Source organism: Micromys minutus (genome assembly GCF_963924665.1).
Source record: "Micromys minutus genome assembly, chromosome: 27".
NCBI classification, from domain to species: domain Eukaryota; kingdom Metazoa; phylum Chordata; class Mammalia; order Rodentia; family Muridae; genus Micromys; species Micromys minutus.
This window is the reverse complement of record NC_137962.1, coordinates 36,636,376-36,660,932: the sequence shown is the minus strand read 5'-3', so window position 1 is coordinate 36,660,932 and position 24,557 is coordinate 36,636,376. Positions and strand designations below refer to the sequence as shown.

General features: G+C 52.1%; 2 protein-coding genes across 3 annotated transcripts; one reads left to right on the top strand and one right to left on the bottom strand.

The window, feature by feature from the left end:
* Window positions 1-10,438: 10,438 nt before the first annotated feature.
* CSDC2 (cold shock domain containing C2) lies at window positions 10,439-12,653 on the top strand (the record flags this gene model as incomplete). Its single annotated transcript, XM_080939922.1, has 3 exons — window positions 10,439-10,617; window positions 12,028-12,150; window positions 12,491-12,653. The coding sequence occupies 3 exons, from the start codon at window positions 10,439-10,441 to the stop codon at window positions 12,651-12,653; spliced, it is 465 nt and encodes a 154-aa protein (XP_080796048.1).
* Window positions 12,654-14,402: 1,749 nt separating this feature from the next.
* On the bottom strand, window positions 14,403-23,361 carry PMM1 (phosphomannomutase 1). Of its 2 annotated transcripts, XM_080939315.1 has the most exons (9): window positions 23,227-23,361; window positions 20,224-20,341; window positions 18,841-18,917; window positions 18,648-18,739; window positions 18,279-18,378; window positions 17,191-17,269; window positions 15,934-16,009; window positions 15,180-15,295; window positions 14,713-14,853 (listed from the first exon to the last, which is right to left on the bottom strand). In XM_080939315.1, the coding sequence occupies exons 1-8, from the start codon at window positions 23,311-23,313 to the stop codon at window positions 15,226-15,228; spliced, it is 699 nt and encodes a 232-aa protein (XP_080795441.1). In that variant the 5' UTR covers window positions 23,314-23,361; the 3' UTR covers window positions 14,713-14,853; window positions 15,180-15,225. The 2 variants fall into 2 exon arrangements, with proteins under 2 accessions (XP_080795440.1, XP_080795441.1); XM_080939314.1 differs by lacking the exon at window positions 17,191-17,269 and having other exon boundaries at window positions 14,403-14,853.
* Between the last annotated feature and the right edge of the window lie 1,196 nt (window positions 23,362-24,557).

Genomic DNA, 24,557 nt, shown 5'->3' with positions numbered 1-24,557 from the left:
ACCTCAACTCCTAACACTGACTTCCCCAGCACTTCCTGGTCTATCAACCCCCCTCTGCCCACAACTGTTCTCCAGGCTTAGATAAACCTGGTCCATTCCCGGAGCTCAGAGAAATTCTCCCTAGCTAGTCCTTGGTCACTCAGTTCAAGGCCACCGGAAAGGGAAGAGGTGGGTCATTCCCCCATGTGACACCAAGCTGTCCCCACAGGCGGGAAAGGGGATAGTGCTGCCTTGTGTTGGGAAGAGTCTGTGAATTTAAGGCCAGCCTGGGCTACTTAGTGAGTTCAAGGCTAGCTCAGGTCTCTGTTCTGCCAGTTTACTACTTCTGAGCTGTAAGACAGAGAAGCCCCCCTGAGAAAAGGAGAGAAGAGACAGAGGAGAAGAGGATTTGGGGGTAGAGAAGAGGAAGGGTGGGGTGCACTTATTATTTTAGGGATCTCTTCCACTGGATCAGGTAGCCCCTCCCAAGCACCTAATGAGGGAGGAAGAGATTTGAGCGCATTCTTCACGTGGAGACCTCAGATGCTCTGAGGGGACAGAGCTGAGCACAGCCACTGGGCACTGCCTGAGACTCCAGAGGGAATGGAATGTCTGGTCCCTAGGAACCTGGCTTGTTCCCAGAGGGTCGTCTCTGTTCTCTGGTCTCCCTTCTCCAGAATCCGTCCTCCCACGCCGCAGGCCCTCCCGCTGAGCATAAACACCCTCCGCTGTTCCCCAACCAAGAACGCACACTGTCTCTAGCTCTTCCTTGCTCTGCATTTACAGCTACCCTGACCTGGTGGGGCAAATTATACCTTGGCCCAGCAATAAAAGCCGTTTTCCAAAACAAGAAGCAGTAAAGCTCTAAGTGACGCAGCCGAGCCACTCACTCAGCACTAGCCTGGCTCAGGAGGTGGTGTCTGGGCCCGAGAAGTGGTAGCCTAGTGTCCCTTTAAGCTAGGAGTACAAATTCCCATCCCAGTCCCTCCCTCCAGCACATCCTGACGTCAGCAGGAGGGCGTGTGTGAGTGAGTGAGTGAGGGGCCGAGGTGCCTCCTGCACACACACACACACACACACACACACACACACACACACACACGCCGCGAAGAGTGCATCATCCAGACGTGACCCTTGCCAGCCAGCTTCACGGTGGTCCACAGAGATTGGGTGCTGCCCACTACAAGGGACTGTACCTGGACTCCCTGCTGCCAGGGCGAGGTAAGGGACCTGAAGGAAGCCTGTGATAGAAACTGTGGCAGAGGCAGGGGTCGAGGGCCGATGGTACCAAGAAAGGATGTGTGGAGTGAGGCTGGAAAGGTCTCGGAGCTGCATCAGCCCGCCGAGCTCTGCTTAGAGGATGCTGAGGATGCAGGGGAGCCCACCGCCCTTCCCTTCTCTCTCCTTGACCCTCCAGAAAAGCTGAGGCGGAGCGGCTCCCGCGTGCATCTGAATGTGTGTGAATGTCTGTGTCTGGGACTCGCGTCTGGGTTGAGAAGCAGGTAACAGCAGCTTCCTGCCAAGCCGCAGCCTCCGGTCTTGGAACTGGGTGAAGAAAAGCCGTGACTCCTTCCAGACCCTAAAAGGCCAGTCCAGAGCACCGCTGGACCTTGCCCCTGGGTCCTGCATTGAGGCCAGGGCAGAGGGGAGGAACTGCCTCGGGCAATCAGGGACCCAGAGCAGCTGTCTTACCCTCACTTTGTTTTTCCCTAGTGTGACAGAGATAATTGTGTCAATTGGCTGGAGGGCTGGCTCCATGTTATTTTTGCCTTTATGCCACCCCCTGAGTCCTTGCTCTTCCCCACATGCTGGGCTAGCTCTGACCCCCTCCTTTGCTTGGGTGCAGCCCACTGTAGGACAGGGTGATAGACCAGCTGCTCGGCAACCCTTGCAGTGGGATGCAAGGACTCGGGCTGGCCTTGGCTGGCATCAGTCCCCTGAGTGGTCTGACCCTGGTACAAGGAGACTGACTGATAAGGGGCCATGCTGGCACCCACACAGAGACAGCAGGTTCCTGCCAGGCTGCCAGGCTGCCAGGCTGCAGGCGCTTCCCAGGGAGGAGGGGGGCGGGACTGAGAACAATAATAAATCCAGAGTGTGAACTGCTGCATCCGCTGGGGCTGGGGGAGGGGAGGTGGAAGTGTGCCTGGTGGGAGGTGGGCACCCTCTCTGACAGCCTGGCACAGGCTTGCTTAGATGCCATCCTGTCAGGGCCTTTCCCTGGAAAGGATGGGGGTGGGGGTGGTGGAGGGTGGGGGTAGGGAGAGCTCTTTCCCAAATCCGACTCCATCCCAGAGGTCTCTGGACATTAATGCTCAGGTTCTGAGTGTCTCCTCCCATCCTTAAATCCACACCGCATTCTCCCAAAACATCTGTTTCCCATCCTTGTCTCTCGGGCTCCACCTTAACACAACTAGTCAAACAGAAGCTAGTGGCCAAGGGTCCCAGGAGAACACACCAAGTTGTCCCAGGCCTGGAGACAGATGGCTGGAAAAGGTTTGAAGATGCTTATTGGCTAGGGAGGGGCCTCCCTAGTGGCCCTCAGGGATCCCCAGGGATGGATAAATGGGAGAGTAGGGGTATTTACCAGCCCATCCAAAGGCAGAGTGCCCCCTCCCCAACCCTTGTGCAGGTGATACCCAGCAGAGGGTGCTCTTAGACTAATTGAGCAGGTCACAATCACTAGTCACAAGCCTGTGTCCAGGACCCAGAGCCCTGTCTGCACAGGCAGCTTGGGGGAGATGAAAGGTAAAGAAGTAAAAGCCAGGGTGGGGGCAGCACACATCCCTTCCTTAGAAATGATAAGTCACCAGGCAGGAGGGGCCTTAACACCCTGAGGAGCCCAGGGACTTTGAGACCACACTGAGCGTTGCCAATCTGCCACTCTGTGTGACTTTGGCCAATCATGATCTTCTCTCCTGAGGACCCAAAATGGGAAGGTGACTTGTTTAAGCTCACACTGACAGGCAGAGGTGGAGCTTGTCTGTGAACTTGGTTCCAGGTGCTATCTTGGCTTTCCCTTCCCCCACTAATGTCAGAAAAGCCAGGAGGCCTTAAAAACAAGAACCTCGGGGCTGCCCGAGCTTGTGATCAGAGGAACGTAAAGAGTCACTGAAATAATTCATCTTCAGTATTGACTGGGACAAACCTGCCCCCCACCCTCCACACACACACACACACACACACACACACACACACACACACACACACACAGTGGAGGGAAAGGGATCAGCTTTAATTAGGTCACCTCTGGCTGCAGGGGCAGCTGACGGATGTTCTAAGGTGTGTCTTGGAACCTAGGGTAGGAGGAAGCAGGCAGGTGTCACTTCTGTCTGGTGGTCCCAAGGTTGTTGTCACTTTCCCAGGACCCAGCATGGACAAGTCTGAGACATCCAGGTCTTCCACCACCTTCTTTGTGGTCCTGGTTTATTTTTAAACTGTACCCATTCCTCCCTAGTGGCACCCCCATAATGGGGACTTGGAGCTGGAACACTTTTATTGGGGGGTGTTGTTTTTAAGCTTCACGGAGCTGGTGAGTAACTCACCCAAGGTCATGATCTGAGTCAGCACAACACCAGAAATAGAACCCCGAATCCTGGCTCCCCACTTCTTTTACAGCTCTGTACACCATTCTCCAGGGGGAGGCCAGTAGTGGGAGGTTTTGTACAGAAAATTGAGGGTTTTCTCTCCTTGCCTTGGATACACAGCCCTCTTCCAGACCTCTCCAGGGCTCGAAAGGGCTGCCAGGACAGGTGGGTGACTTCAGCGAGTCTCTTCACCTCCCCGGGCCTCAGTTTACTCTTCTGAAGAATGGGAATGTTGGTGATAATTACTGTTTAGGGTTCTTATGAGGCACAAATGGGACAAGAGCCTGTCAGGTGGTTAAGTGGATAGAGGGTGGCAGAGACTTGTCAAACGAGGGCTGACTAGCCGGTCTGTCACATAGTCCACAGCAGATGGGGACCTTGTAAATCCAAGGCTGTCTTCTCTGTGTATACTGCCCTGGTGTTTGCCACTCTGTTAATTTCCATTGTATGTGTGTGTAGATTTTGTAGAACAGGGCTGGGAATCGCCTCCTTGGGTCATCCCAGGCAGGTATTTTGATAACCTCAGAGGCGATTTGGACTGGTTGCCCTGCATCAGACATCTGGACCCTGATGGTTCACGTGTCTAGGGATACAGGTGAAGCCCAGAGAATGACAGCTGCTTACCCGAGGTCACACAGTGCTCCTGCAGGGGCCTCCTGCTTTCACTGAGGTTGCCCACATTTAAAGGGGTTCTCATTGTCAAGATAGCTGCTTGTAGCCCCTCCCCCCTTTTTCTTGTCTTTTGTTTGTTTTTGCTTTTTGATACAGGGTTTCACTGGGTAGCCCTGGCTGTCCAGGAACTCACTCTGTAGACCAGGCTGGCCTGGAACTCAGAGATCTGCCTGCCTCTGCCTCCCGAGTGCTGGCATTAAAGGTGTGCCACCACCTCCCAGGTATACCCCATTTTTTTTTTTTTTTAAGGAGGGAGGATCTGAGAGTTGGAGCCAAGTCCCAGCTGGTTCTGGCCACCTATTACCAGGGCTGAGTCACTGTCTCGAGTGCCCTGGTCCTGTGACACTGTATCATCACACCTTGGGATATCTCCAAACAGTTCTGGTGTTTGGCTTTGCCTGGCTCCACCACTGCATATTAGTTTGGCTTTCCTGCAGGGAAGGACATCTCTGGGTCTCACACGGCCCTGCCTTTTATAAGGACCTGCGTTTTATCTCCAGCACCACATGAACCGGGTGTGATGGTGATACTCACCTATAACCCAGAATTCAGGTGGTAGAGGCAGGAGTTTAGGAGTTTAAGGCTACCATTGGCTACTTGAGACCTGCCTCCTTCTCCTGCCCCCTCCCCTTCCCCAGTAAATCAACAAATGTGAAACAAAAAAGCAAGAAACCCAAAAGGCTTTCTGCACAGTGCTGGCAGCCAAACAAGGAAAGCCTTGGTTCTGTCTGTTCTCCCCTGCATCAATATTCTGGAAACAGGGTCTGAGCTGGAGCCTCGTTCTATATTCCCTTGTTCTCATCTCCCTGGGCTCTCTAGGTGTTTCATAACCTTTCCAGTTCTGGTCCCTCACTGGTCCTAAAGAGAGTCATATCCTGTCCAAGAAATAATAGCTACTGGAGACTCGTTAGTCTAGCCTGCAATCCCAGTACTCAGAGGTCAGGTCAGAAGCTTATCCTTGGCCATATGGCTACATGTTAAGGAGCTGGAGCAACGGCACTTGCTGGCTTCTGAGCACACCTATTCTAGCTCTGGGGATCTGGCGCCCTCTTCTGTCCATTGCGGGTACTGCACACACGTGTGCATATTAACATGTTCACACTAAATGGTTAGATGAGTCAATACAATTTAAATACGGTATTTTTAGTTAGTTAGTTGGTTAGTTTTGGCTTTTCAAGACAGGGCTTCTCTGTGTAACCCTGCCTGTTCTGGAACTGGGTCTGTAGACCAGGCCAGTCTCAAACACAGAGATCTGTCTGCCTCTGCCTTCTGAGTGCTGACATTAAAAGCGTGCGCCACCACTGCCCAGCTCAAACAAATTAAAATCTTAAGAAAACAAATTCAAACCTAGTTGAAGGCCAGTTTGGACTACATTTGGACTATATGAGACGTCTCAAAAGAAAAGGGAGGGGCACTGGACAGATGGCTCAGAGGTTAAAAGTGGTTACTGCTCTTCCAGAGGTCCTGAGTTCCTTTTCCAGCACCCATGTCGTATGGCTCACAACTGCCTGTAACTGCATCTCTGTAGGCATCTGCACTCATACATGATACATACATGTATACATGTAGTTAAGATAATAAAATAAATCTTAAATAAAATTTTAAAAAATGTAATAGCAGCCAGGCATTGTGGAGCAGGCCTATAATCCCAGGATGTGTGTGGGAGGCTGAGGCAGAGGAATTTTGCAAATTCTAGTCCAGTCTGGGTTATATAGGAAGTTCAAGAACAATTTATATAGGGAGATGCTGACCCTCCCCCAACTGCAAAGAAAAAAGCCACAGGGGGCTGGGGATGCTCAGTGGGTATAGATCAAGCAAACATGGGGCCTGAATTTGATCCCTGATACCCAGGTGACAGCCAGGCCCACCAGATCCTCTGTAACCCAGCACTGGAGGGTGGAGGCAGAAGGATCACCGGTCAGCCAGGCCTGTCTGTGAGCTCTGGGCTGAGTCAGCAAGACTGTATTTTGATGACTAAAGTGGAGAACATTAAAGACATTCAGTATGAGCCTTTGGCCTTTACACTTGCGTGAACGTGCATGTGCACACACACACACACTCTTATACAAACAAACAAACAAACAAACAAAAACCAAAATGTCTGCATCAATAACATTGCAGGGTCTGATAGAAGCCTCATGACCTACCTACCACGTAGAAGCCTCAGACTCAGTGTGTCCTGGTTAGATTCTGCCTAAGACATTGTACCTCTCTCTATCTCTGTCTGTCTGTCTCTCTGTGCATGCGAGTGTCCGTGTTTGTCTTTTATTTTCTCTGTACAGGAAGGTAATAGCACTAACCCTTAAAGGATGCTGCAGGAATTAAGCCCAGAAAAGGGAGCTGTGGGGTGGGGAAGCCAGCAGGAGGAGAGGAGCAGTCCGTAAAGGAGGGGCGCTGGTCCAGTCTGGACCAGTCCAGTGTGTAAGGAGCTGCCTGGCTCTACTATATTCGCCCACTTTCACCCTCTGTGAGCTCTTGAGGAAGGAGGGCCTCTTGTCCCCACTCAGCACCCTAGCTAGGGAGATGAGGCCAGGCCTGCTGGAGACATTTCCAGATTAGAAACTGGCTCTAGCCAGCCCCTGCCCTCCTTACCTAGGATGAAGAGTCTAGGGAAGGCCCGCTCCTTCTGTGGTTCCCCAGGCCCCGCCCCTGCCCCAGTCACTTCCAGAGCTCACCCAGGTGGCGGTGTGACCTTCTCTTCTCACTAGCGGTTTAGCTCCTTGCCCAACCCATCCCATCCCCTCCTCCCTCCTCCTCCCCCTAACCTTTATCACCTGGCTGGTAGAGCAGCCCCTGCGTCTCCTTGGTAACCACTGTGGCTCCTCCCCTCTCACCCCCTAGCTGACACTGCCAAGTATATCACCAGGGCTTAGGAGACTGCAGTGAGGAGGTTCAATGGCCCTGAATGGTTTCCAGGGAAGAAAACAAGCAAGGACCCAGGGCCTGGGACCAGCGCTTCCCAGGCTGTGTCACCCCGGGGATTTTGGTGCCTGCCTTATCCTTGGCGATGCAAGTCACATATTATGCAGTTAGTTTGGGGATCCCTGGTGAAGCTCCATCGCAAAGAGCTTGCCTGGCCAGCAATCTCGCCAGCACTAGGGAAAAAAATGACTTGTATTTTTTTTTTTACCAGTAATTTTTTTACCAGTAATTTTTACCTAAAGCGGATAACTTTTAAGCCAGTCTTCCTCCAGCTCCTTCTCCCCCCCACCCCCATGTGTCTCTCTCTACCTTCCTTTTTTCTTTTTCAGTCCTTTCTTTTAATTTAAGGTTTGAGTTTTGGGGCTGGAAAGATGGCTCAGTGGTCAAGAGCACTGACTGCTCTTCCCGAGGTCCTGAGTTCAATTCCCAGCAACCACATGGTGGCTCACAACCATCTGTAACGAGATCTGATGCCCTCTTCTGGTGTGTCTGAAGACAGTGACAGTGTACTCATATAAATAAATAAGTCTTTGAAAAAAGGAAAGGTTTGGGTTTTGTTTGAGACAGAATTCTTACTCTGTAGCCCCGACTAGCCTTAAACTTACAACCTCCTGGAACTTCTGTCTCAGCTTCAGGAGTGCCAGGGTTGCCAGGGTTACAGGTGCTTGTCACACTCACCTGAAGCTTCTGATTTGGTTGTTTTCCTCTTAAGGGGCACAGAGGATGGTATGGGAAAGCATTTCCTAAGCAAATGTGAGACCGTGGTTTGATGGGAGAGCTCTGTAGAAGGAGGATTGGGATATAGGGATATATCTCAGTGGTAGAGCCTTGTCCTGGCATGGGTGGGGTTACTAGTATACTGGGAAGGGAGAAAGAGGAGGTGAACCATACTGGAGAATATAGTAAAGTGCTGTCTCCGGGGGGGGGGGGGGGAAAGCCAGGCACTGATGACACACACCTTTACCCAGTACTAGGAAGGTAGAGGCAGGTGGATCTCTGAGTTTGAGGCTAGCCTGATCTACAGACCCAGTTCCAGGACAGCCTGAGCTACACAATGAAACCTTGTCTCCACAAACAACAGCAAATGGGCCTGGTGGTTCCCATCTTTAATCCCAGCACTCTGGAAGCAGAGGCAGGCAGCTCTCTTGTGAGTTAGAAACCACCCTGGTCTATTCAAAGAATTCTAGGACAGCCAGGGCTACATAGGGAGACTCTGTTAAAAGGGGGCGGGGGGATGCTGAAGAGTTAGGGATACAGCTCAGTGATAGATGAATTCATAGCAGAAACGCAGACCATAAATGTTCTAAACGATGTTGCCGTGAAGGAGTAAGGGTGTGGGGAGGTGGGGACCTGCTCCTTTGTGACTAGGGACTAAGCAAGGGCTTTCCTATTACAGGCTAAGCCAAGCTTCACAGCGACCAGTGAGAGGGGGAGGCAGGGCGTGCCTGTCCCATTGTACAGATGAGGAAACTGAGGCTAGTTAAAGTGCTACCCAAGGTCAGCAGCTGGTAGTAACAGAACAGAAGATCTCCTGGTCCTGACGTCCCCTCGAGTCTTCTAGGCCACCTGTCCCAGTTTCTATAGTGATCTATTAGGCTCTGTGGCTCCACAGTTCTTGAGGAAGTGGGCACACAGCATGTCAGGGGAGTTACAATCTTTCCCTCAGTAGAGGCACACTTTCCCAAGGGGTTCTGGGTGCCAGGTCCTAAAAGTATACAATGGGTGACAATGAAATTACTTAGAATTTAAAAAAAATAAAAAATAAACAGAAGCACTAGCCAGAGCATTGAGGTTGGTATATGTTGATGCCCATGGGTACAAGCTCAATCCTCAGCTGATACCACCTCCCTAGGGAATTACTAATCTCTTGTGGGGAACTTGGCTGTTCAGCTTCCTCCAACCCACCCTGATCGACAGGGACAGACCCCTAGGCTTTGAACGTGCTAAGTTAATGCTCTACGACGGAGCCACATCCCCAGCCCTTCAACCTCATTTTGAGAGGCAGAAACTGGGTTAATGAAAAATAGAACAGGAGCGTGTTCCCAAGAGCTCACCGTGTGCTTACTGCTTCTGTGTTGGGGCATATTGAATGGCGTTTGGGCCTCAGGGCAAGCAAGCTTCCTATAAAATAAGACCCACAACTACCTATAGGGAAGAGCTGGAAATGACATCAAAGGTCAAGAAAGAGTGCTCACCGAGCCCAGTTCGCCAGTAGAACCTGCACTCCTGTCTTGTGGGCACTGTTGGGAGGTCACCAGCCATAGGTAAAAACTCTGAAGCTGAGCTGCCTGGACTACCACTTGTCTACCCCGCAGACCCATGGGTTATGAGATTAAACTGCAAGCTGGAAGGAGTTTGGGCTTCTAAAGCAGGTCCTGCTTTGTCTTGCAACCAGGCTTCAAACTTCCCCTGGAATCTGGAATCCAGAATAACCTTGCATTTCTGGTTCTCCTCCCTCTACCTCGACAGTGCTGAGATTATTAAAGGCATGCACTGTCAAGCCTGCTGTGGTGTGTGTGTGTGTGTTTTCTTTCTTCTCTTTTGTTTTTTGTTTAGTTTTATTATGGGGTCTCTGTGTGTAGCCTTGGCTGTCTTAGAACTAGTTTGTAGGGCTGGAGAGATGGTTCAGTGGTCAAGAGCACTGACTGCTCTTTCAGAGGTCCTGAGTTCAAATCCCAGCAACCACATGGTGGCTCACAACCATCTGTAATGGGATCTGATACCCTTTTCTAGTGTGTCTGAAGACAGCTACAGTGTGTGTGTGTATGTGTCTTAGAAAAAAAAAACAAAACAAAAACAAAAACAAAAAAAAACTAGCTTGTAGACCAGGCTGGCCTCAAACCCACAGAAGGCCTTGAACTCACAGAAATCCCCCTGCCTCTGCCTCTCCAGCTCTGGGATCAAAGGTGTGCAGCCACCACACTGGGCTTATGCCTGATTTTATGTGGTTACGCAAGCATTCTACCAACTGAGCTCTGTCCACAGTCCTTTGTTTTTGCTTTGGTGCTGGGGATTAAAGCCAAAACCTCATACATGCTCAACTATGTGATTAGTTTGTCTTCCTGGTGAGGGAGTGGCTGGCTTCAAACTGTCTGTCCTCGTATCCGGAGCTGTTCCCTGACTGGACTTAACTGGGTTTGTCTCTTCTCTTGTAGACGGAGTCCATAGCTGGTGAGGCCAGTGAGCAGGGCGAGGCCAGGCCCTGCCCGAAAGGACGGGAGAGTCCTTCACTGGCCCCTGTGCTCCAGAGCCCACCAGGCTCTCCTGCTGGCCCCACCATGACGTCAGAGTCTACATCACCTCCTGTGGTGCCACCTCTCCATTCCCCCAAGTCCCCCGTCTGGCCCACTTTCCCCTTCCACAGGGAGGGCAGTAGGATCTGGGAACGTGGTGGTGGCATCACTCCTCGGGACCTGCCCAGCCCTCTGCCTACCAAACGGACCAGGACATACTCAGCGTGAGTCCCTTCCCCTCCCCTAAGCCCCCCATGATGTTTCTCCAGGGCATGGCCCCCAGTCTGGCCATCCTCCCAGGAAGCTGTGTGGCCTTCCAGTGACATCAGTGCCCTTTACTCCACAAAAGCTTACTGTTCAATAGGCATCTCAGCCATTTGTTCTGCTGTTTGAGACTTTACACTTACTGAGCTCCTGACGGGCGCTTCAAGATGACCGAGACACGTCTACAATTCACAGGCGTTTTAAAGGACAGCCTAGGGTGCAATGAATTAGGACATCTAGCTGAGTCTGAAGATGCACCAGATGAGGGAACTGGAGGGAGAGCAGTTAGGAGCACCAAAGATCCTGAGTTCAATTCCCAGCAACCACATGGTGGCTCACAACCATCTGTGATGGGATCTGACGCCCTCTTCTGGTCTGTCTGAAGACAGCGAGTGTATTCACAGACATAACTCTTGTAAAAAGATGCAACAGATGAAGGGACTGGAGCCCCCAGAGACACACAGTGAGACCATCTTAAAATAATAATAATAAAATAATAATAATAATTAATAATAACAGGAACTCCATTGTGGCAGGTCAAACAACAGAGCCAACCGTTAAGGAAGGCTGGCGGACTGCCAGGGACCATACGTGGGCCTCCGGGAAGGTGACTGAGGCCAGACAGGAATGATTTGTGGGAGCCTAGAGGTCTTGCATTTATTGTTATTGTAGGTTGTGTGCGTGTGTGTACACGCCATGGTCTGCGTGTGGAGGTCAGGGGCTAATTTCTGAGGAGTGGGTTCTGGAGTTCAAACTCAGGTGATCAGGTTTAGCAGCAAGTACATTTTCACCCTGAGCCAGCTCATCACCTGTGTTTTATTGAGATACTGCTTTGCTATGGAGCCCAGGCTGACTTTGAGCTGGTGGTGATTCTGCTGGGGTTTGTAGCAGTACCACTGGACCTGGCTACACAGGTTTCTGTCACTGTTACTAATCTGGATAGCAACTGCACACTGACCCTTGTCTGAGCCAAGGCTGGAGAAGATGCTTCATAAACAGTGCATGGGGAGAGTGGCCTGTGGGGCTAGAAGCTGCCTTGGGAAGTTTTGGTTTAGTTCTGGCTTTTGATGCCGAGGACGGAGTCTGAGCCTTACACAGGGCAGGCAAGCCATCCACCACTGAGCTATACCCTAGCTCTGCTCAAAAGTCCTTCATGTGGAACCCATTTAAGCTAAACATCTGGATGGGGGGGGCACTATTTAGGGGGATGTGGACAAGGAACCAGGAGATGCCTTTGTACCATCCGGAGACACTCTGGACAGGCCACTGTCCCTCTCTGGACCCCACTCTGTTATCTACCTAATGACGGTAGGTTGAGGTTCTGAGCATGGCTCAAGGCCACAGCTCCAATCCCTCTCCCCTCTCCCCAGGACAGCTCGAGCCTCGGCTGGCCCCGTGTTCAAGGGCGTCTGTAAGCAGTTCTCACGCTCGCAGGGCCACGGCTTCATCACGCCCGAGAATGGCTCCGAGGACATCTTCGTCCATGTTTCTGAGTGAGTCCCCCTAACTTCCCTGTTTCTGGCCAGGTCCTGCCCAGTGTCATTTCCCTTGGCCCTCCCCTGGCTGCCGAGGTGTGCGTTCCTGCCGACTGTCCCTGCTGGGGAATGCTGGGAGGGGTGAGCTGCAAGTCCCCAGAACCCTGATACTCGGGAATCCTGAGAGAGCCACACCTGCTTCTCTGTCCCCTCAGAGGGAAGAACTATCAGGATTCCCCATGGCCTAGATAAACTACAGCTGAGTAAGAGTTGGCTGAGGGTCCCTGGTCTAGCAAGGCTGGGAGCTACCTGGGGACCGGTCTGATGTCAAGCTGATCTCTCCCCTTCTGCCCACCAGCATCGAGGGGGAGTACGTGCCTGTAGAAGGAGATGAGGTGACCTACAAGATGTGTCCCATCCCACCCAAGAACCAGAAGTTTCAGGCTGTGGAGGTGGTACTCACCCAGTTGGCTCCCCATACCCCTCACGAGACATGGTCTGGCCAGGTTGTGGGGTCCTAGGCAGGTGGAGGTACCCCCACAAAGAGGCAGGCAGCAGCCAGTCTGTGCCCGCACTGTGTTGCTGACCAGCCCTTGGGTGTGCTTGTCTGTGCTGTGGCTGTGAATGTGTGCTTCCACCTGTGACCCATGACTAGTATGATCCGGCCTAGGGTTGGATGGAGGGCAGCTACCAGCCCTGCCTTCGCCTGTCTCTCCTATCTCCCAATTCTGCCACGTAAACACACCTTCTCACCCTCTTGCCCACTATCTATATACTGAGTCTCTGTGGGTCTGTGTCATGTTCTTGAGAACCCAGGGAGACCCCTCTCCCGTGAGCCTGTTCCTCACTGCTGTCCTGAGATCTGTCTTCGGTACCCAGGCCTGTCTGTGTTCCTGTCTCCAGTGCTGGACCTGGGTGTCTACCACAGCCTGGGCCCTTCCTCTCAGAAGCCAGGCCTCTGAGTGCTTTGTAGGGGCCTCCTTTAGGGAGGAAGAGGGCAAAACGTGTAGGTCTGTGGCCAGTCCCTGTGACAACCTAGCTCTTCTTCCTGTCCCCACCCGTTTGTTTGGTGCCCTGAAGAGAACACGGCTGCAGATGTTCTTTGAACCCCACAGAGCTAATAAGATCCTTCCTGAGCTGGGGAAGCCAAGCTCACTCATCCCCTGAGGTGAGGAGGGGACATGGTTTCCTCCACCTTGGACAGAACCATCTCTTCTACTGGGATGCACAAACCCTGAGGATGCTCTCTGCCCAGTGCTGGCCATGACAGCAGCTGAGGATGTAGCAATGGACTGACATGTCACCTCAGGCAAGGCCAGGTTCAGACACCCAAAGGAATGGCCCTCAGGCAGGAAGACCACTGGCCTTGCCCCTCCCCTTCCCTTAGACCCTCTTCCCAGAGCTATGCAATGGCTCTTATAAGCCCCTGACAGATCAGCAGCTGAGGTGGCTCTTGTCCCTCTTACCCGGAGTCCCTTTGGAGCTAAGATATGTCCCCTCTAGAGAGCCCGTTTCTTAACAAGAAAATAAGGGCCTGACACAATAGTGACCTTTGAGACCCAGTCCAGAAGTGTGAACACAGATGACCAGGATGAAGGGGTCCGTGGCTGTCTAGCTGGCCTTGTAGGCGGTTCCAGGACCACAGGGTAGTCATTTGGGGGCATTTGCACCCCAACTTGTCCTAGTACTCTTTGCAGAGGCCAGCAGCCTAGAGCTGCTAGCAGGTGCTGGCCAGTCCCCTACTGTTGGAAGGACCTGTCTGACACCCCACTGTGAACTGGGCTTCTCCAGCAAGGCCTGTCCCTGGAGAATGGTCCCCAGCAAGCTTGAGGGCCTGAGTTTAATCTCTAGCATGCCTTTATCCCAGCACTGGGTGACAGGGCACAGACTCTTTGACCCCCAGGGCTACCCAGGCCTCCCTGTTATGAGCAGGTCCTTAGTCATCACCTTGAGGATGCCTGAGTGGTAGGACCAAGGCCTTCTCCCTACTGTTGGGCCCTGCAGCACCTCATCAGAAACTTTCCCACTCAGACCCCAGCCACGGATTCCCTAACACTGGCAATAAACTCAACTGTGGCCCACTCTGCCCTGAGCTGCCTGTCTTATGAGTGTTCTTGTGGAAGGGGCTAAGGAAGGGCAGACACAGCATGTCTGGAGGTTCAGTGGATCAAAGACCTCTGGGGCAAGCCCCAAAACATGGCCATAAGAGCATGTGGCAGGAGCCATCCTACCTTCAGATAGAGCTAACACCACACCTTGTCTTGGGAACTTTAATATCGGTGATAAAGTCCTTTGAGTAATGCCCCTTGTCAGTCTGTGGGCAGCAGGTTTCACAGCATAACTCACATGCCACCCTCTGTGGTGAAACCTACTCTGTCCCCAAAACCAGCAGCATCAGAGAGGTCAGGGCCATCAGGGTGGAGTGCAGGAATGCGTCTCGTCAGGAGCCACCTGGCTGGGGACGTTTTCTACACAGACCTTGGTCTTGTGTAGGTGAGCCTGCAGTGCCCCACAGGATGCTAGGCGTTGGGCCCACGGTTCTGTCTTTAGGCCTGGTCAGAGCTTTTTGAAGGTCCCAATGCTCAGCTGAGGGCACCGTCATGCCTCGTGCGCTGTCTCTGGGAAGAAAAGCTCTCGGCACCGTTGGACAGTGTCTTGAGGGGAGACCACACTATGGCCGACAGTCCGGGGGTCCGCATAGATCTCAAAGTCATTCCCACCCTGTATTCAGAGGTAGAGCAGAAAAGACATGATCTTAAGTGACGCCTACAAGAAGGGAGGTGCCCAGGACTGGGGCCCAAGAGCCATACTGGCTCCTATAGACCCCCTCCTCCTTAGAACTGCCAGGAGTCTAGGCCTGTCAGACTTGTCCTGACTTGTTATACGACAGGGTACAAGTGTCTAGCCTTCTTTGAGCCTCAATCTTTCGAACTGCAGAATGGGAACAGTGACTTTTCTGGGAGGCCCTTAAGGAGTCTGCTCTGTGGCCATGTGTTGTCTGGACCTCAGGGATCGGGTTGAGGGGAACTGGGCGGGGCCACACTCACAGGACTGGTCTCATTTCCAAAGAAGTGGATGATGTCGAAGCTGTCCTCATCCAGGCTGTCCAGGCAGTAGCGCTTGTCCCAGCCCTCGGGGAAGACATCGAAGCTTATCATACCTCCTGTGGAAGATGGGGGTCATGACAAAGTCCTGGGAGGGACAGACAAGGCTAATAGCAGGAAGGCTCACGGGGCTAACTTGGGAAAAGCGCTCTCCTTTCCTGTATCGTTTGAATGTCCAGTGTAGCCAAGGAGAGCCCTGAAATCCTGTTCTTCCTCCCCCATCTGCCCGTCAACTCTCAAGTACTTGAATTTCAGGCACATGGCACCATGCACATCTACCTCTCATTATACGACCTGGGGAGCCACCTAGGGCTGACCTGGGACCTGTACTGTCTCATACAAAGGTAGACATGGCCAGGGAGACCCACAAGGACAGCGAGCAGGGGACACAGGCCATAGTGGGACGACACGGGGCTGTGAGCAGCAGGTGACACATTGCAGGTTCTTATGTGACCACAGCATCTGTCCTCCCTCTGCCTTCTGGGGAACACACTGAGATGGCAGCTGGGAGCAAAGGTGAGCTGAGTCAGCTGCAGAGAGATCTGCAGAGCCTTTGACTTCCTAGCTAGTTTTTTGGACAGGACTCAGGAAGGGTGGGGACAATTCAGCATTAGGGGGTCATCGAACAAGGTGGGCAAAGCTGCCACAGATAAAGTGTCTCCTGCTTATGCCTGAGCCCACCACAGGGAAGGCTCACCTCGGGAGAATCTCAGCCCTTTGCCGGCAAACTCTGTCTTCAAAGCTTCCACGAACTTCTCCCGGATCTTTTCCTTCTGGAGAGGGGAAGGGTACGCGCTGGATCAGAGGGCCTTCTGTACACCAGGCCCATAACCCAGTCAGCTTCCTGGTCTTCCCCAATTTTACAGATGGGGAATCAGAAGGTCACCTCGCCTTAGCAGCAGTGCTGAGGCCTGGACCCAGAAACCAGTGACCCCTGTCAGTGGGTTTTGGAGGGAAAAGGTGGGAGAGCATGGGAGTCAGGTTAGGCAGGACCCATGCTGACTGGGTTCTAGGCCTGGTAGATACTGTGTGGCTCTAGGCAAGTTACCTGACCTCTCTGAGCCCATTGCCAAAACTAAACAATCAGAGAAGCAATTAGGCCACTGTCTGCTTCTCCCTCAAGGACAAACCAGAGCTGAGAGACTCACAGCTGAGCTCATTGCTGGCCTTGATTTTGCCTTCCTAGGAGGTGAGTGTACCTCAGGGTTAGCACCGGGGGGTCCCCACACTCAGAGCCCAGGGTCAGGAGGGGCTGCACTTCCCCCTTTAGCAGGTGGACTGGTGATAGGACAGGGCATGTGCCAAGTCCAGCCCTAATCTGTCCAACATGATGACCCTGCGCTGACCAAGACAGGGTCCTTGTCTAAGGAGGCGTCCCACCTGTCCCCGGAGTCAAGGAGATTTAAGCATGCATGTGCCACATTGACTGTACAGGGTCACAGGTTACAGGAACATCCATGCACCTCAGGTCCAGAAGGAGTGACAAAGAACCAGAGACAAAGGAAGGGGCTGGGGCTGTGGCAAGGGTTAGGGGATACCAGCCATGTGTGTCTCCCTATCTCTGCTCCAGGCCAATCTCAACATCCGTTCTCTGTCTCCATTTGGTCAGGGAAGCTGAATTTCCCACTGGGTGAATTGGACAGATTGGGAACCTTAGGGGAATGGGAAGGGGACACCTGGCTGGGAGGTTTCCAGTGATCCATCTTAACTACAACAGGAAAAGTCCCTTCTTCCTGCACCCACCGCCTCCTACGGGCCTCTGTACACTGTGCAAGTGGCAATGTCATGACCGGCCCACTCTCAGGGGAACACCACAGGGCAGGCAGCCAGCCAAATAAAGCCACGTTTTGCAACCAATCTCAGAGCCTCGGTTTCCACACCAATAGGATGAGAATAATACACCTGTTCCTCCATTCAAAAGCATCTCATGGCAGGTAGGCACAGTGGGACACACCTAGAAGAGCAGCAAACGGGAGGCTGGCACGGTGACACAGTGACTCTGAGGCCAGTCTGGGCTGCACACCAAGAAGACACTGTTTCAAAAAGAAAATGTTTCTTGGGGTGGGCCAGGTTGTGGGTTAGTCATAGGGCACTTGCTTAGCATGTGCGAGGCCATGGGATCCATCCCCAGTGCCACAGGTCTCTGCACAGGGCATAGAAGGGGTGTGGGGCTGAGTGTGATGGGAGGGTCCCACCGACAGGTGACATAGCAGCCAGGGGGCGGGGAGAATAGGCCTGGTCTAGGGTGGTGTGCTTCAGGCAGAGAGCCCGTGCTGAAGCAGCAAACTGCTATGTACAGAGTGAGCGGAGACCATGGCTGCAGTCGGGAGTATGGAAAGAGCAGCCGAGTCAGAGGGATGGACACACGGAAGTGTGGATGGATGAACTCGGGATCCCCGGAAGGGTGACGGCCAGGGAGGTGGGCTAAATGCAAGGCAATGGTCAGGGGGGGTAAGCTGGATTCGGAGGATAAGGTGGCATGCACTTGTAAACCCAGCATTCAAAATGCAGAGGAGAGGGAGGTTAAGGGCAGCCTGGGTGGGTACCAAAAAGATGAAACAAAAGCCAGCCACTTGGTGTGTTCAGGGAGGGACTGAATGCTTGACCTTTGAAGACAGAAGACTGGAGAGCCGAGAAGAGCAGAGAGAGACCCCCCAGCCAGCACTGGGGGACCACAGAAGGACTGTGTGTTTAAAAGGCTCTCAAAGGCACGCTGGAAGCAGAGGGGACAGAGAGCAAAGGAAGGGACTTGGGTATCCTGGAGGAAAAAAGTGTCCCATGAAGATGTGAGAGACTATAGAGTTGTTGGATCTGGTGTGAACAGGAATGTGCCATAGTAATGTGGCCACAGCTTGGGTCACCAGGGGCTGGTGCCACAGATCACCAGGAAAGCAGGTCAGCAGTGACGGAAAGAGACTGATGTGCCTGCAGAGATGATGTGTCCAAGTTTGAACTGAAAACGCCCCTCAGAGCCCACTTTACTGATGTGAAAGCAAAGCTCATAAGCGAGGGACGGGGCCGGAGCTGCTCAGCGCACGGCACCTTGTCCAGTTCCGAGAACTCGATCCTCTCCTCCAGGGTGCAGCTGCGGCCAATAGGTGAGATGTTCAGCATGCCATTCCGGAACTCAATGAAGGTCCCACTAGGGGTGACGAAGAAAGGGGTGAGAGAGCAAGCCAGAGAGAACAGCTCTGACTTCAAAACGTGTCCAATATAGAACCACAGTCCCCTGGGCCTTACAGGGTATAAGAACCCACCTATCGGCTGGACGGTGCTGGAGCATTCCTTTAATCCCAGCACTCTGGAGGCAGAGGCATGTAAATCTCAAGAATCCACCCACCCATTGCTAAATAAATAAATAAATAAAACTCCCACTCTCTTCCCCGAAGCCTCAGGTCAGGGGAGCCTTACCGCTTCTTGGGCAGTCTGAGTAGGGCCATGTAGCTGAGGCAGAAGTTGATCAAGTCCTGTAGGAGTTCCTCCCCAAGGTGGTTCTGGATCGTCTGTTATAAAGAACACAAGGCTCGATCTGTGGCAAACGCAAGCTGGCAGGACCCCAGTGTGGAAAAGCGAGGTATCCCAGCCAAGGCCTGGGGACACTGACCTGCTTGGAGAGTAGCCGTCCGTGTTTATACTGCACCGTCCCGTTCTCAGCAAACACATAGTCAAACTTCTCAATGACTTGGGGCCCATGGAGAAGCCAGGAGAAAAATGAGCATGAGACAAGGACCCACTGTCACCCCAGAGCAAGCACTGCCATCTGTTCCGCCCTAAACTGGCTTTTCTGGCATCCTTTCCTTTGTTCACCTTTGTCTGCTCCCACATCACCCAGTCGTTCCTGTAGGCCATGGCTTAGGTAGGGCCTTCTGCCTAGGGTACTCCCACCCTGGGATCCCCTCCACTCATCTTCTACGATCCAGCTCCCTCTTCTGGACAACTTCCCAGGAATGCCCAGAAGAGGGCGCCATTTCCACCTTGCTCCCACACCCTCTAGCATGAAGACTCCAGACACCTTTCCCAGTCTCTCTTTACCCACAGAGGCTGCACAGCAGTTTCCAGCTCCGGGTGCTACAAGAATCAGTTGGGAGTCAGGAAGGCTCAGGGAGCATGGTTAGGATACCCTGTGGATGCCCAGGTGGCAGGTGGTATCACTGGGGTAGAAAGGGAGGTGTGGACAGATGGAAACAGAGACTAAACAAGGAGAGAAGGAAAGGGAAAACTAAAGGAAACTTCTAGATTCCTGACCCTTAGATAAAACCAAGGGTTTCCAGATTACTTTAATGTTTAATTTTCACCATTAAAATAAGCACAGGATGTGGTGGGTATTAGGATTCCGTCTAAACTCCACTCCATATGTATAATGTCAAGACTCAAGAGGCTGAGGCAGGAGGATGGCCATGAGCTCAAGGTCAGCTTCAGCTTTTAACTGTGTCTCAAAACAAAAGGCTGAGTGTCGTGGATGGTGGCTGTCCATTCATAGTTAACGGTCTACACACTGAGTTCCAGGCCAGCCAAAGCTACAGAGTAGGACTCTGACTCCAAAAACCAAGAAACAGGCTGGTGAGATGGCTCAGTGGGTAAAAACGCTTGCCACCAAGACTAAAAACATGAGTTCGATCCCTGGGACCCACATGGGGGAAGGAGAGAATTGATAAGTTTACCATGTCTCCCTAAAGCAAGATACATAGCCATTCTCAACAAATCAGACACTGCCAACCATTCTGTCAGTAGAGACAGAAAATAAACAAGTAAATAAATAAATGGAAGCCGAGTCTCATCAAGGAGAAATTAAAATGCGCCCCGTCTAATGGCAGCCTGCTCTGTTTCTGGCGCCTGGCTACTATCAGGTACTCAGTAAATGTTCAGGGTGTAGCGCTCTGGCTGTTCCCTCTCCACCTCTTCTGCCCCACGGAAGCAGGAGAGGTACCCAAACATCTCCCAGCTCCACACCCCAACCCCGGCTGAAAAAGATGCTGTCCACACCCACCTTCATCCCCATCACCCAGCTGTTCAGCGATCTTAGAGTAGTCAGATCCACCCACCACGCCGATCTGCACCCTGCTGCGAAGCTTCTGCAGGAAGGCTGATACCTCAGGATCAATTTTCTGTGGTGAGGCAGGAAGGACAGAAGGACTGGGTTGTCAAAAAGTAGGGGACCTCTACTCCACTTATTAGAATCAGTGAGCCCTCCTACCTGAATCTGAGCACTCCTGATTAAAAAGCCAGACATAGAAAACACACGACTGTTTGAGCACTAACATAAAGTGATGTGGTGCAAAAAAAAAAAAAAAAAAAAAAAAAAAAAAAACCCAGAAATATGTTAAAAATATAGCACAGAATATAGGGCTGGACATTTTGGCTGAAAGGGCATGTGGTCTTGGGTTTGGCTTGGTGAGTGGAGGAACCTGCCCCGAGGTTTAACAACCTGAGTTCAATCCCAGGGAAGGTCCTCTGACCTCCACACCCTCAATAAGGCTTCTGCATGTCCTGATAGACACAAGCAAATAAAACGTAGAACAAACAACACTCAACAATAAACTGTCTTCAGAGTAGAACTCGGTAGCCAGAAGTGGTAACACCTACTCATAATCCCAACACTCTAAATCGGTGAAGGCAGGGAGGGCATCTTTGGCCACAGGCCACACAGTGACTTTTAAGGAAGGCAGGAGGATTTCGGTGAGTTCAAGGCCATGTAAAGTTCTAGGCTAGCCACCCACTGGGCTACACCGTGAGAGGTCTTATGTAAGAAAGCAAACCTAGAGCAAGAGCAGGGGGCACGGTAGAGCATGCCTACAATCTTAGGACTTGGGAGTTTGAGCACAGAATAGTCCAATGACAGCAAGTGTCATATACATAGTAGAGTTCTGTCTAAAAGAAAAAATTTTGAGAGCATCAAAATTTGTCTATACATTGTTTAGCATTTATATTTAAAACACAAACAGATGTGTTTCCACATGACTCCTACCGCCGAGATAACTCATTATGCACATGCTCGGTGCCTGAAAAATATCCAAACCCACAATCGTCTCTGGTAGCAAACCTTTCCAATAAAAGAGTCTTCACTGGCGCAAGGCAGAGACCTCAGAAGTTCCACCTGCTTAGCTCTGGCTCATGTATCTGAGCAAGAGGCCTTAAGCAAAGGGCTCTGCCTTTTTCCTCCTTTATAACATGCCTGCCACACCAGGAGCCATATAAGGAATGACAGTTACCATTATCTAAATGAATGTGTCCAAAGTGGAAAAATATTCTCCACCAAGGAAACCTGAACAAGTGAGTCAGAATTCAAACTTCCATATGTTCGGATATCAAAGACCCTAGCTGGAGGCAAGGGTAAAGGGGAACTGGGAGCTCTCAAGGGCTGACCACAAAAACATAAGTTGGTGCAACTGTTTGAAAGGCAATTTGGCAACATCTACTGAAACTTACAATGCCCATACCCTGCTGACTAGCTTTTCAACATCTCTGCTCCTTGGGGTATTTATAATAGTGAGAAACCAGCGGCAAGCAACTCCCTTACTTATCAGCCAGACAGTGACACATACTTCCTTGGAAATATTACCATGCCAGGGCACAGATAAAGCCAGACCTGTGCTTCCAACAAGGCAAGGTCTTAAAACATACTGTTAGCGGTCTAAAGGAACTTGTAGGAAGCCATGAACAGAATACTGCCAAGTCAGCAACACAGCCTCACAAAATAACATCTAATATTTCCTGTGGGCAAAGCTGTCCAGATAAAGGTGTCAAAGGAACCATACTACATAGACAGGGATATTACCTCATGCACAGGGGCTGGGCCTGGGAGACTGGTGAGGTCAAGGTAGTCTTTCAAGTTTTCTTTCTTTAGAGAAATAATGGGCTTGTGATCCGCTGTATAGTTAAAAATTAGCTTTGAAAAGCATCAAGCTCAAGGGTTTAGCAGCAGACAAGCTGATAGGCAGTTTTTGTTCAGGCCTTGCCAAGTCAGTACAGCACAGGGGTCAGGCACGCATGCCTCAGTGGGACCACCCTCTTTCCAGTCCTGCAACTATTTTCCTGATCCATCGCTGATGGCTGGAAAGAAAGCTGCCCGACTCCTTCTGGAGAGGGGAAAGAAAGGTCTATCAGGAAGCTAAGACTTAGGTTCACACGCGCTTCTGCCCACTAGCATTGCCTCCCTGCTTCTCTCAGGTCGTCCTGGTGGTCCCCACAAGGGAGAAGGATGGGCAAGAACGACCCAGGATGAGTCGAAGAGAGAAAAACTGGGTATCAGCAAAGACTGGAGGGTAAACCATGTAGTGCTGATAGGAGAATACACTCTCACTTTTACTGTATCTCAGAGATTCTATGGTAAACAGACTGGCCCTGGGGCCTTTCACCTCCACATGGGTGGAGCCAAAAGGACACCAACAAACAAAACCCCAAACTCAGTCAGAAAAGCAGCTCTCTCTCTCTCTCTTTCCAATCCGAGGAGGAAGGTAAAAGTCCTTAAGAGGCTTAAGGAGGAGCTAAACCCAGTTTTAGGCCTGTAGATGCCAGAGTGCAAAAACTCAAGAGATCTTTCTTGTCCTCAGCAGAGGGCGACTGTGGGCTTGGAAGCGCCCGGAGCTCTGCCAGGAACGCAGCGTTCTCATGCTAGCTTGAGGGCTGACTAGTTGTGCATCCTAGTGCTAAAATGGGGTGCGGGCATCCCAGTGCCCAGCCTGCGCCTGTGCAAGCCTGGAGCCGGGGATACCCGCCCTCCCTCCCATAGATGCTCCTCTCGGAGGCTGGACACAGGCTCTGCGCTCCCCGCATGAACGTGGATGCCAATCCGCGCGGAGAGCGCTGGGGCCTGGAAGGCCGAGAGGGCCTGAGTCCCATCTCCTCGATGACAGAAGTCCGTACACTGCATTCCTCGTTCCCGACCGGGTCGCGCGGGTGTCTGCGATGACATGGCGGGGGACGGCTTCACGCTGGGTCACGGATGCCCGCGTGACTCTGGGCGGGAGCTTCCGAACCTCGGGGCCCTTACCTGGCGAGCTGGCGTGAGGGTCCCGTCCACGTCAAACAGACAGAGGATGCGCTCTTTCCTGCGGGCGCCCTCCACAGCGACTGCCATGGCTGTAGCTCCGCGCGCCCAGCGCTGTAGCTGCAGCCACTGCCAGGGTCGCGTGCTACAGAGGCCGGGCGGGGCCCGGGGCGGGGCCAGCTGCGCGGCATGGGGAGGAGCAGTGGCCATCGGCCCTCCCACGATGGGGCGGGGCCTGCGCCGCCGAAAGAAAAGTACTGGCACCTAGGATGGAGGGCGTGGCGATGGGCGGGGTCAGAGCCCTGGTACCACACGGAGATAGGAACCGGCGGGAAAAGGGGTTGAACCGGAAAATAGTGTCGGGTTGTGGGTGATTGCCGGGCGCGCCCTACGGTGGGGTGGGGTTTGGGGAACAAGGGCGGGACTCAGATCCCAGCTGCTTCTGGTTCCCAAGGTTAGTAGGACGCCCTGTCATCTTGAGCTTTAAGTCTCCGGGAGAGCCCCGCGCACTGGCCCCGCGAGCCAGGCCTTCGAGGCAGAGGCGCAAAGTGGATATAGCTCTGGTCTACAAAACGAGTTCCGGCCAACCAGGGCTACATACCCTGTTTTGTTTTGTTTTGTTTTTCAAGACAGAGTTTCCCTTTGTAGTTGTGACTGTCCTGGATAAGACCCTGTTTTTAAAACCAAACCAAAACGAACAACAAAAAGGGAGGGGAGTGAGACAAAAAGAAGACAAGAGAAAATATCCCTTGATGACCTTTACCCACTGTGGGAAATGTTTGTTGCTTTTTTTTTTTTTTAATCAAAAATAGACTACCGAGGGCCAGTATTTCATAAATCTCCTCCAACTTGTAAAATTTTATGTGAGTCTTTTTCATTGTGTTATTGTGTGCTCCTGTGTTTGTGCCTGAGTGTTTGTATGTGCACTAAGTACATGCTGGAGAACACTAAGTTGGAAATGTCAGATCCTCTGGACCTGAAGTTACCCACAGCTGTGAGCCTCCTGGGTGCTAAATCCCTGACCCTCTGCAAGAACACTAAGTGCTTCTAATTAACTGAGCCACTCTCCAGCTCTTAGGTACATCTTTTAATCTACCCACCTGGTAAAGCTTTTGTGTACACAGTTTCTACCCTCCCCCACCACCCTCACCATCTCAGAACTTGATGGGACCCCCTTCCTCTTTTCCTTCATTTTCTTTGAACAGGGTCTTGAAAGACTGTGGTTTGACCCGAACCAGTGGAGAAAAGATAGAGTCACCATTGGCTGTTGGGGGAAAAAAAATCAGGTGAACTTCCTGTTCCAGAGTGCATGCTAGGAGTGTTTGAATTCTGGC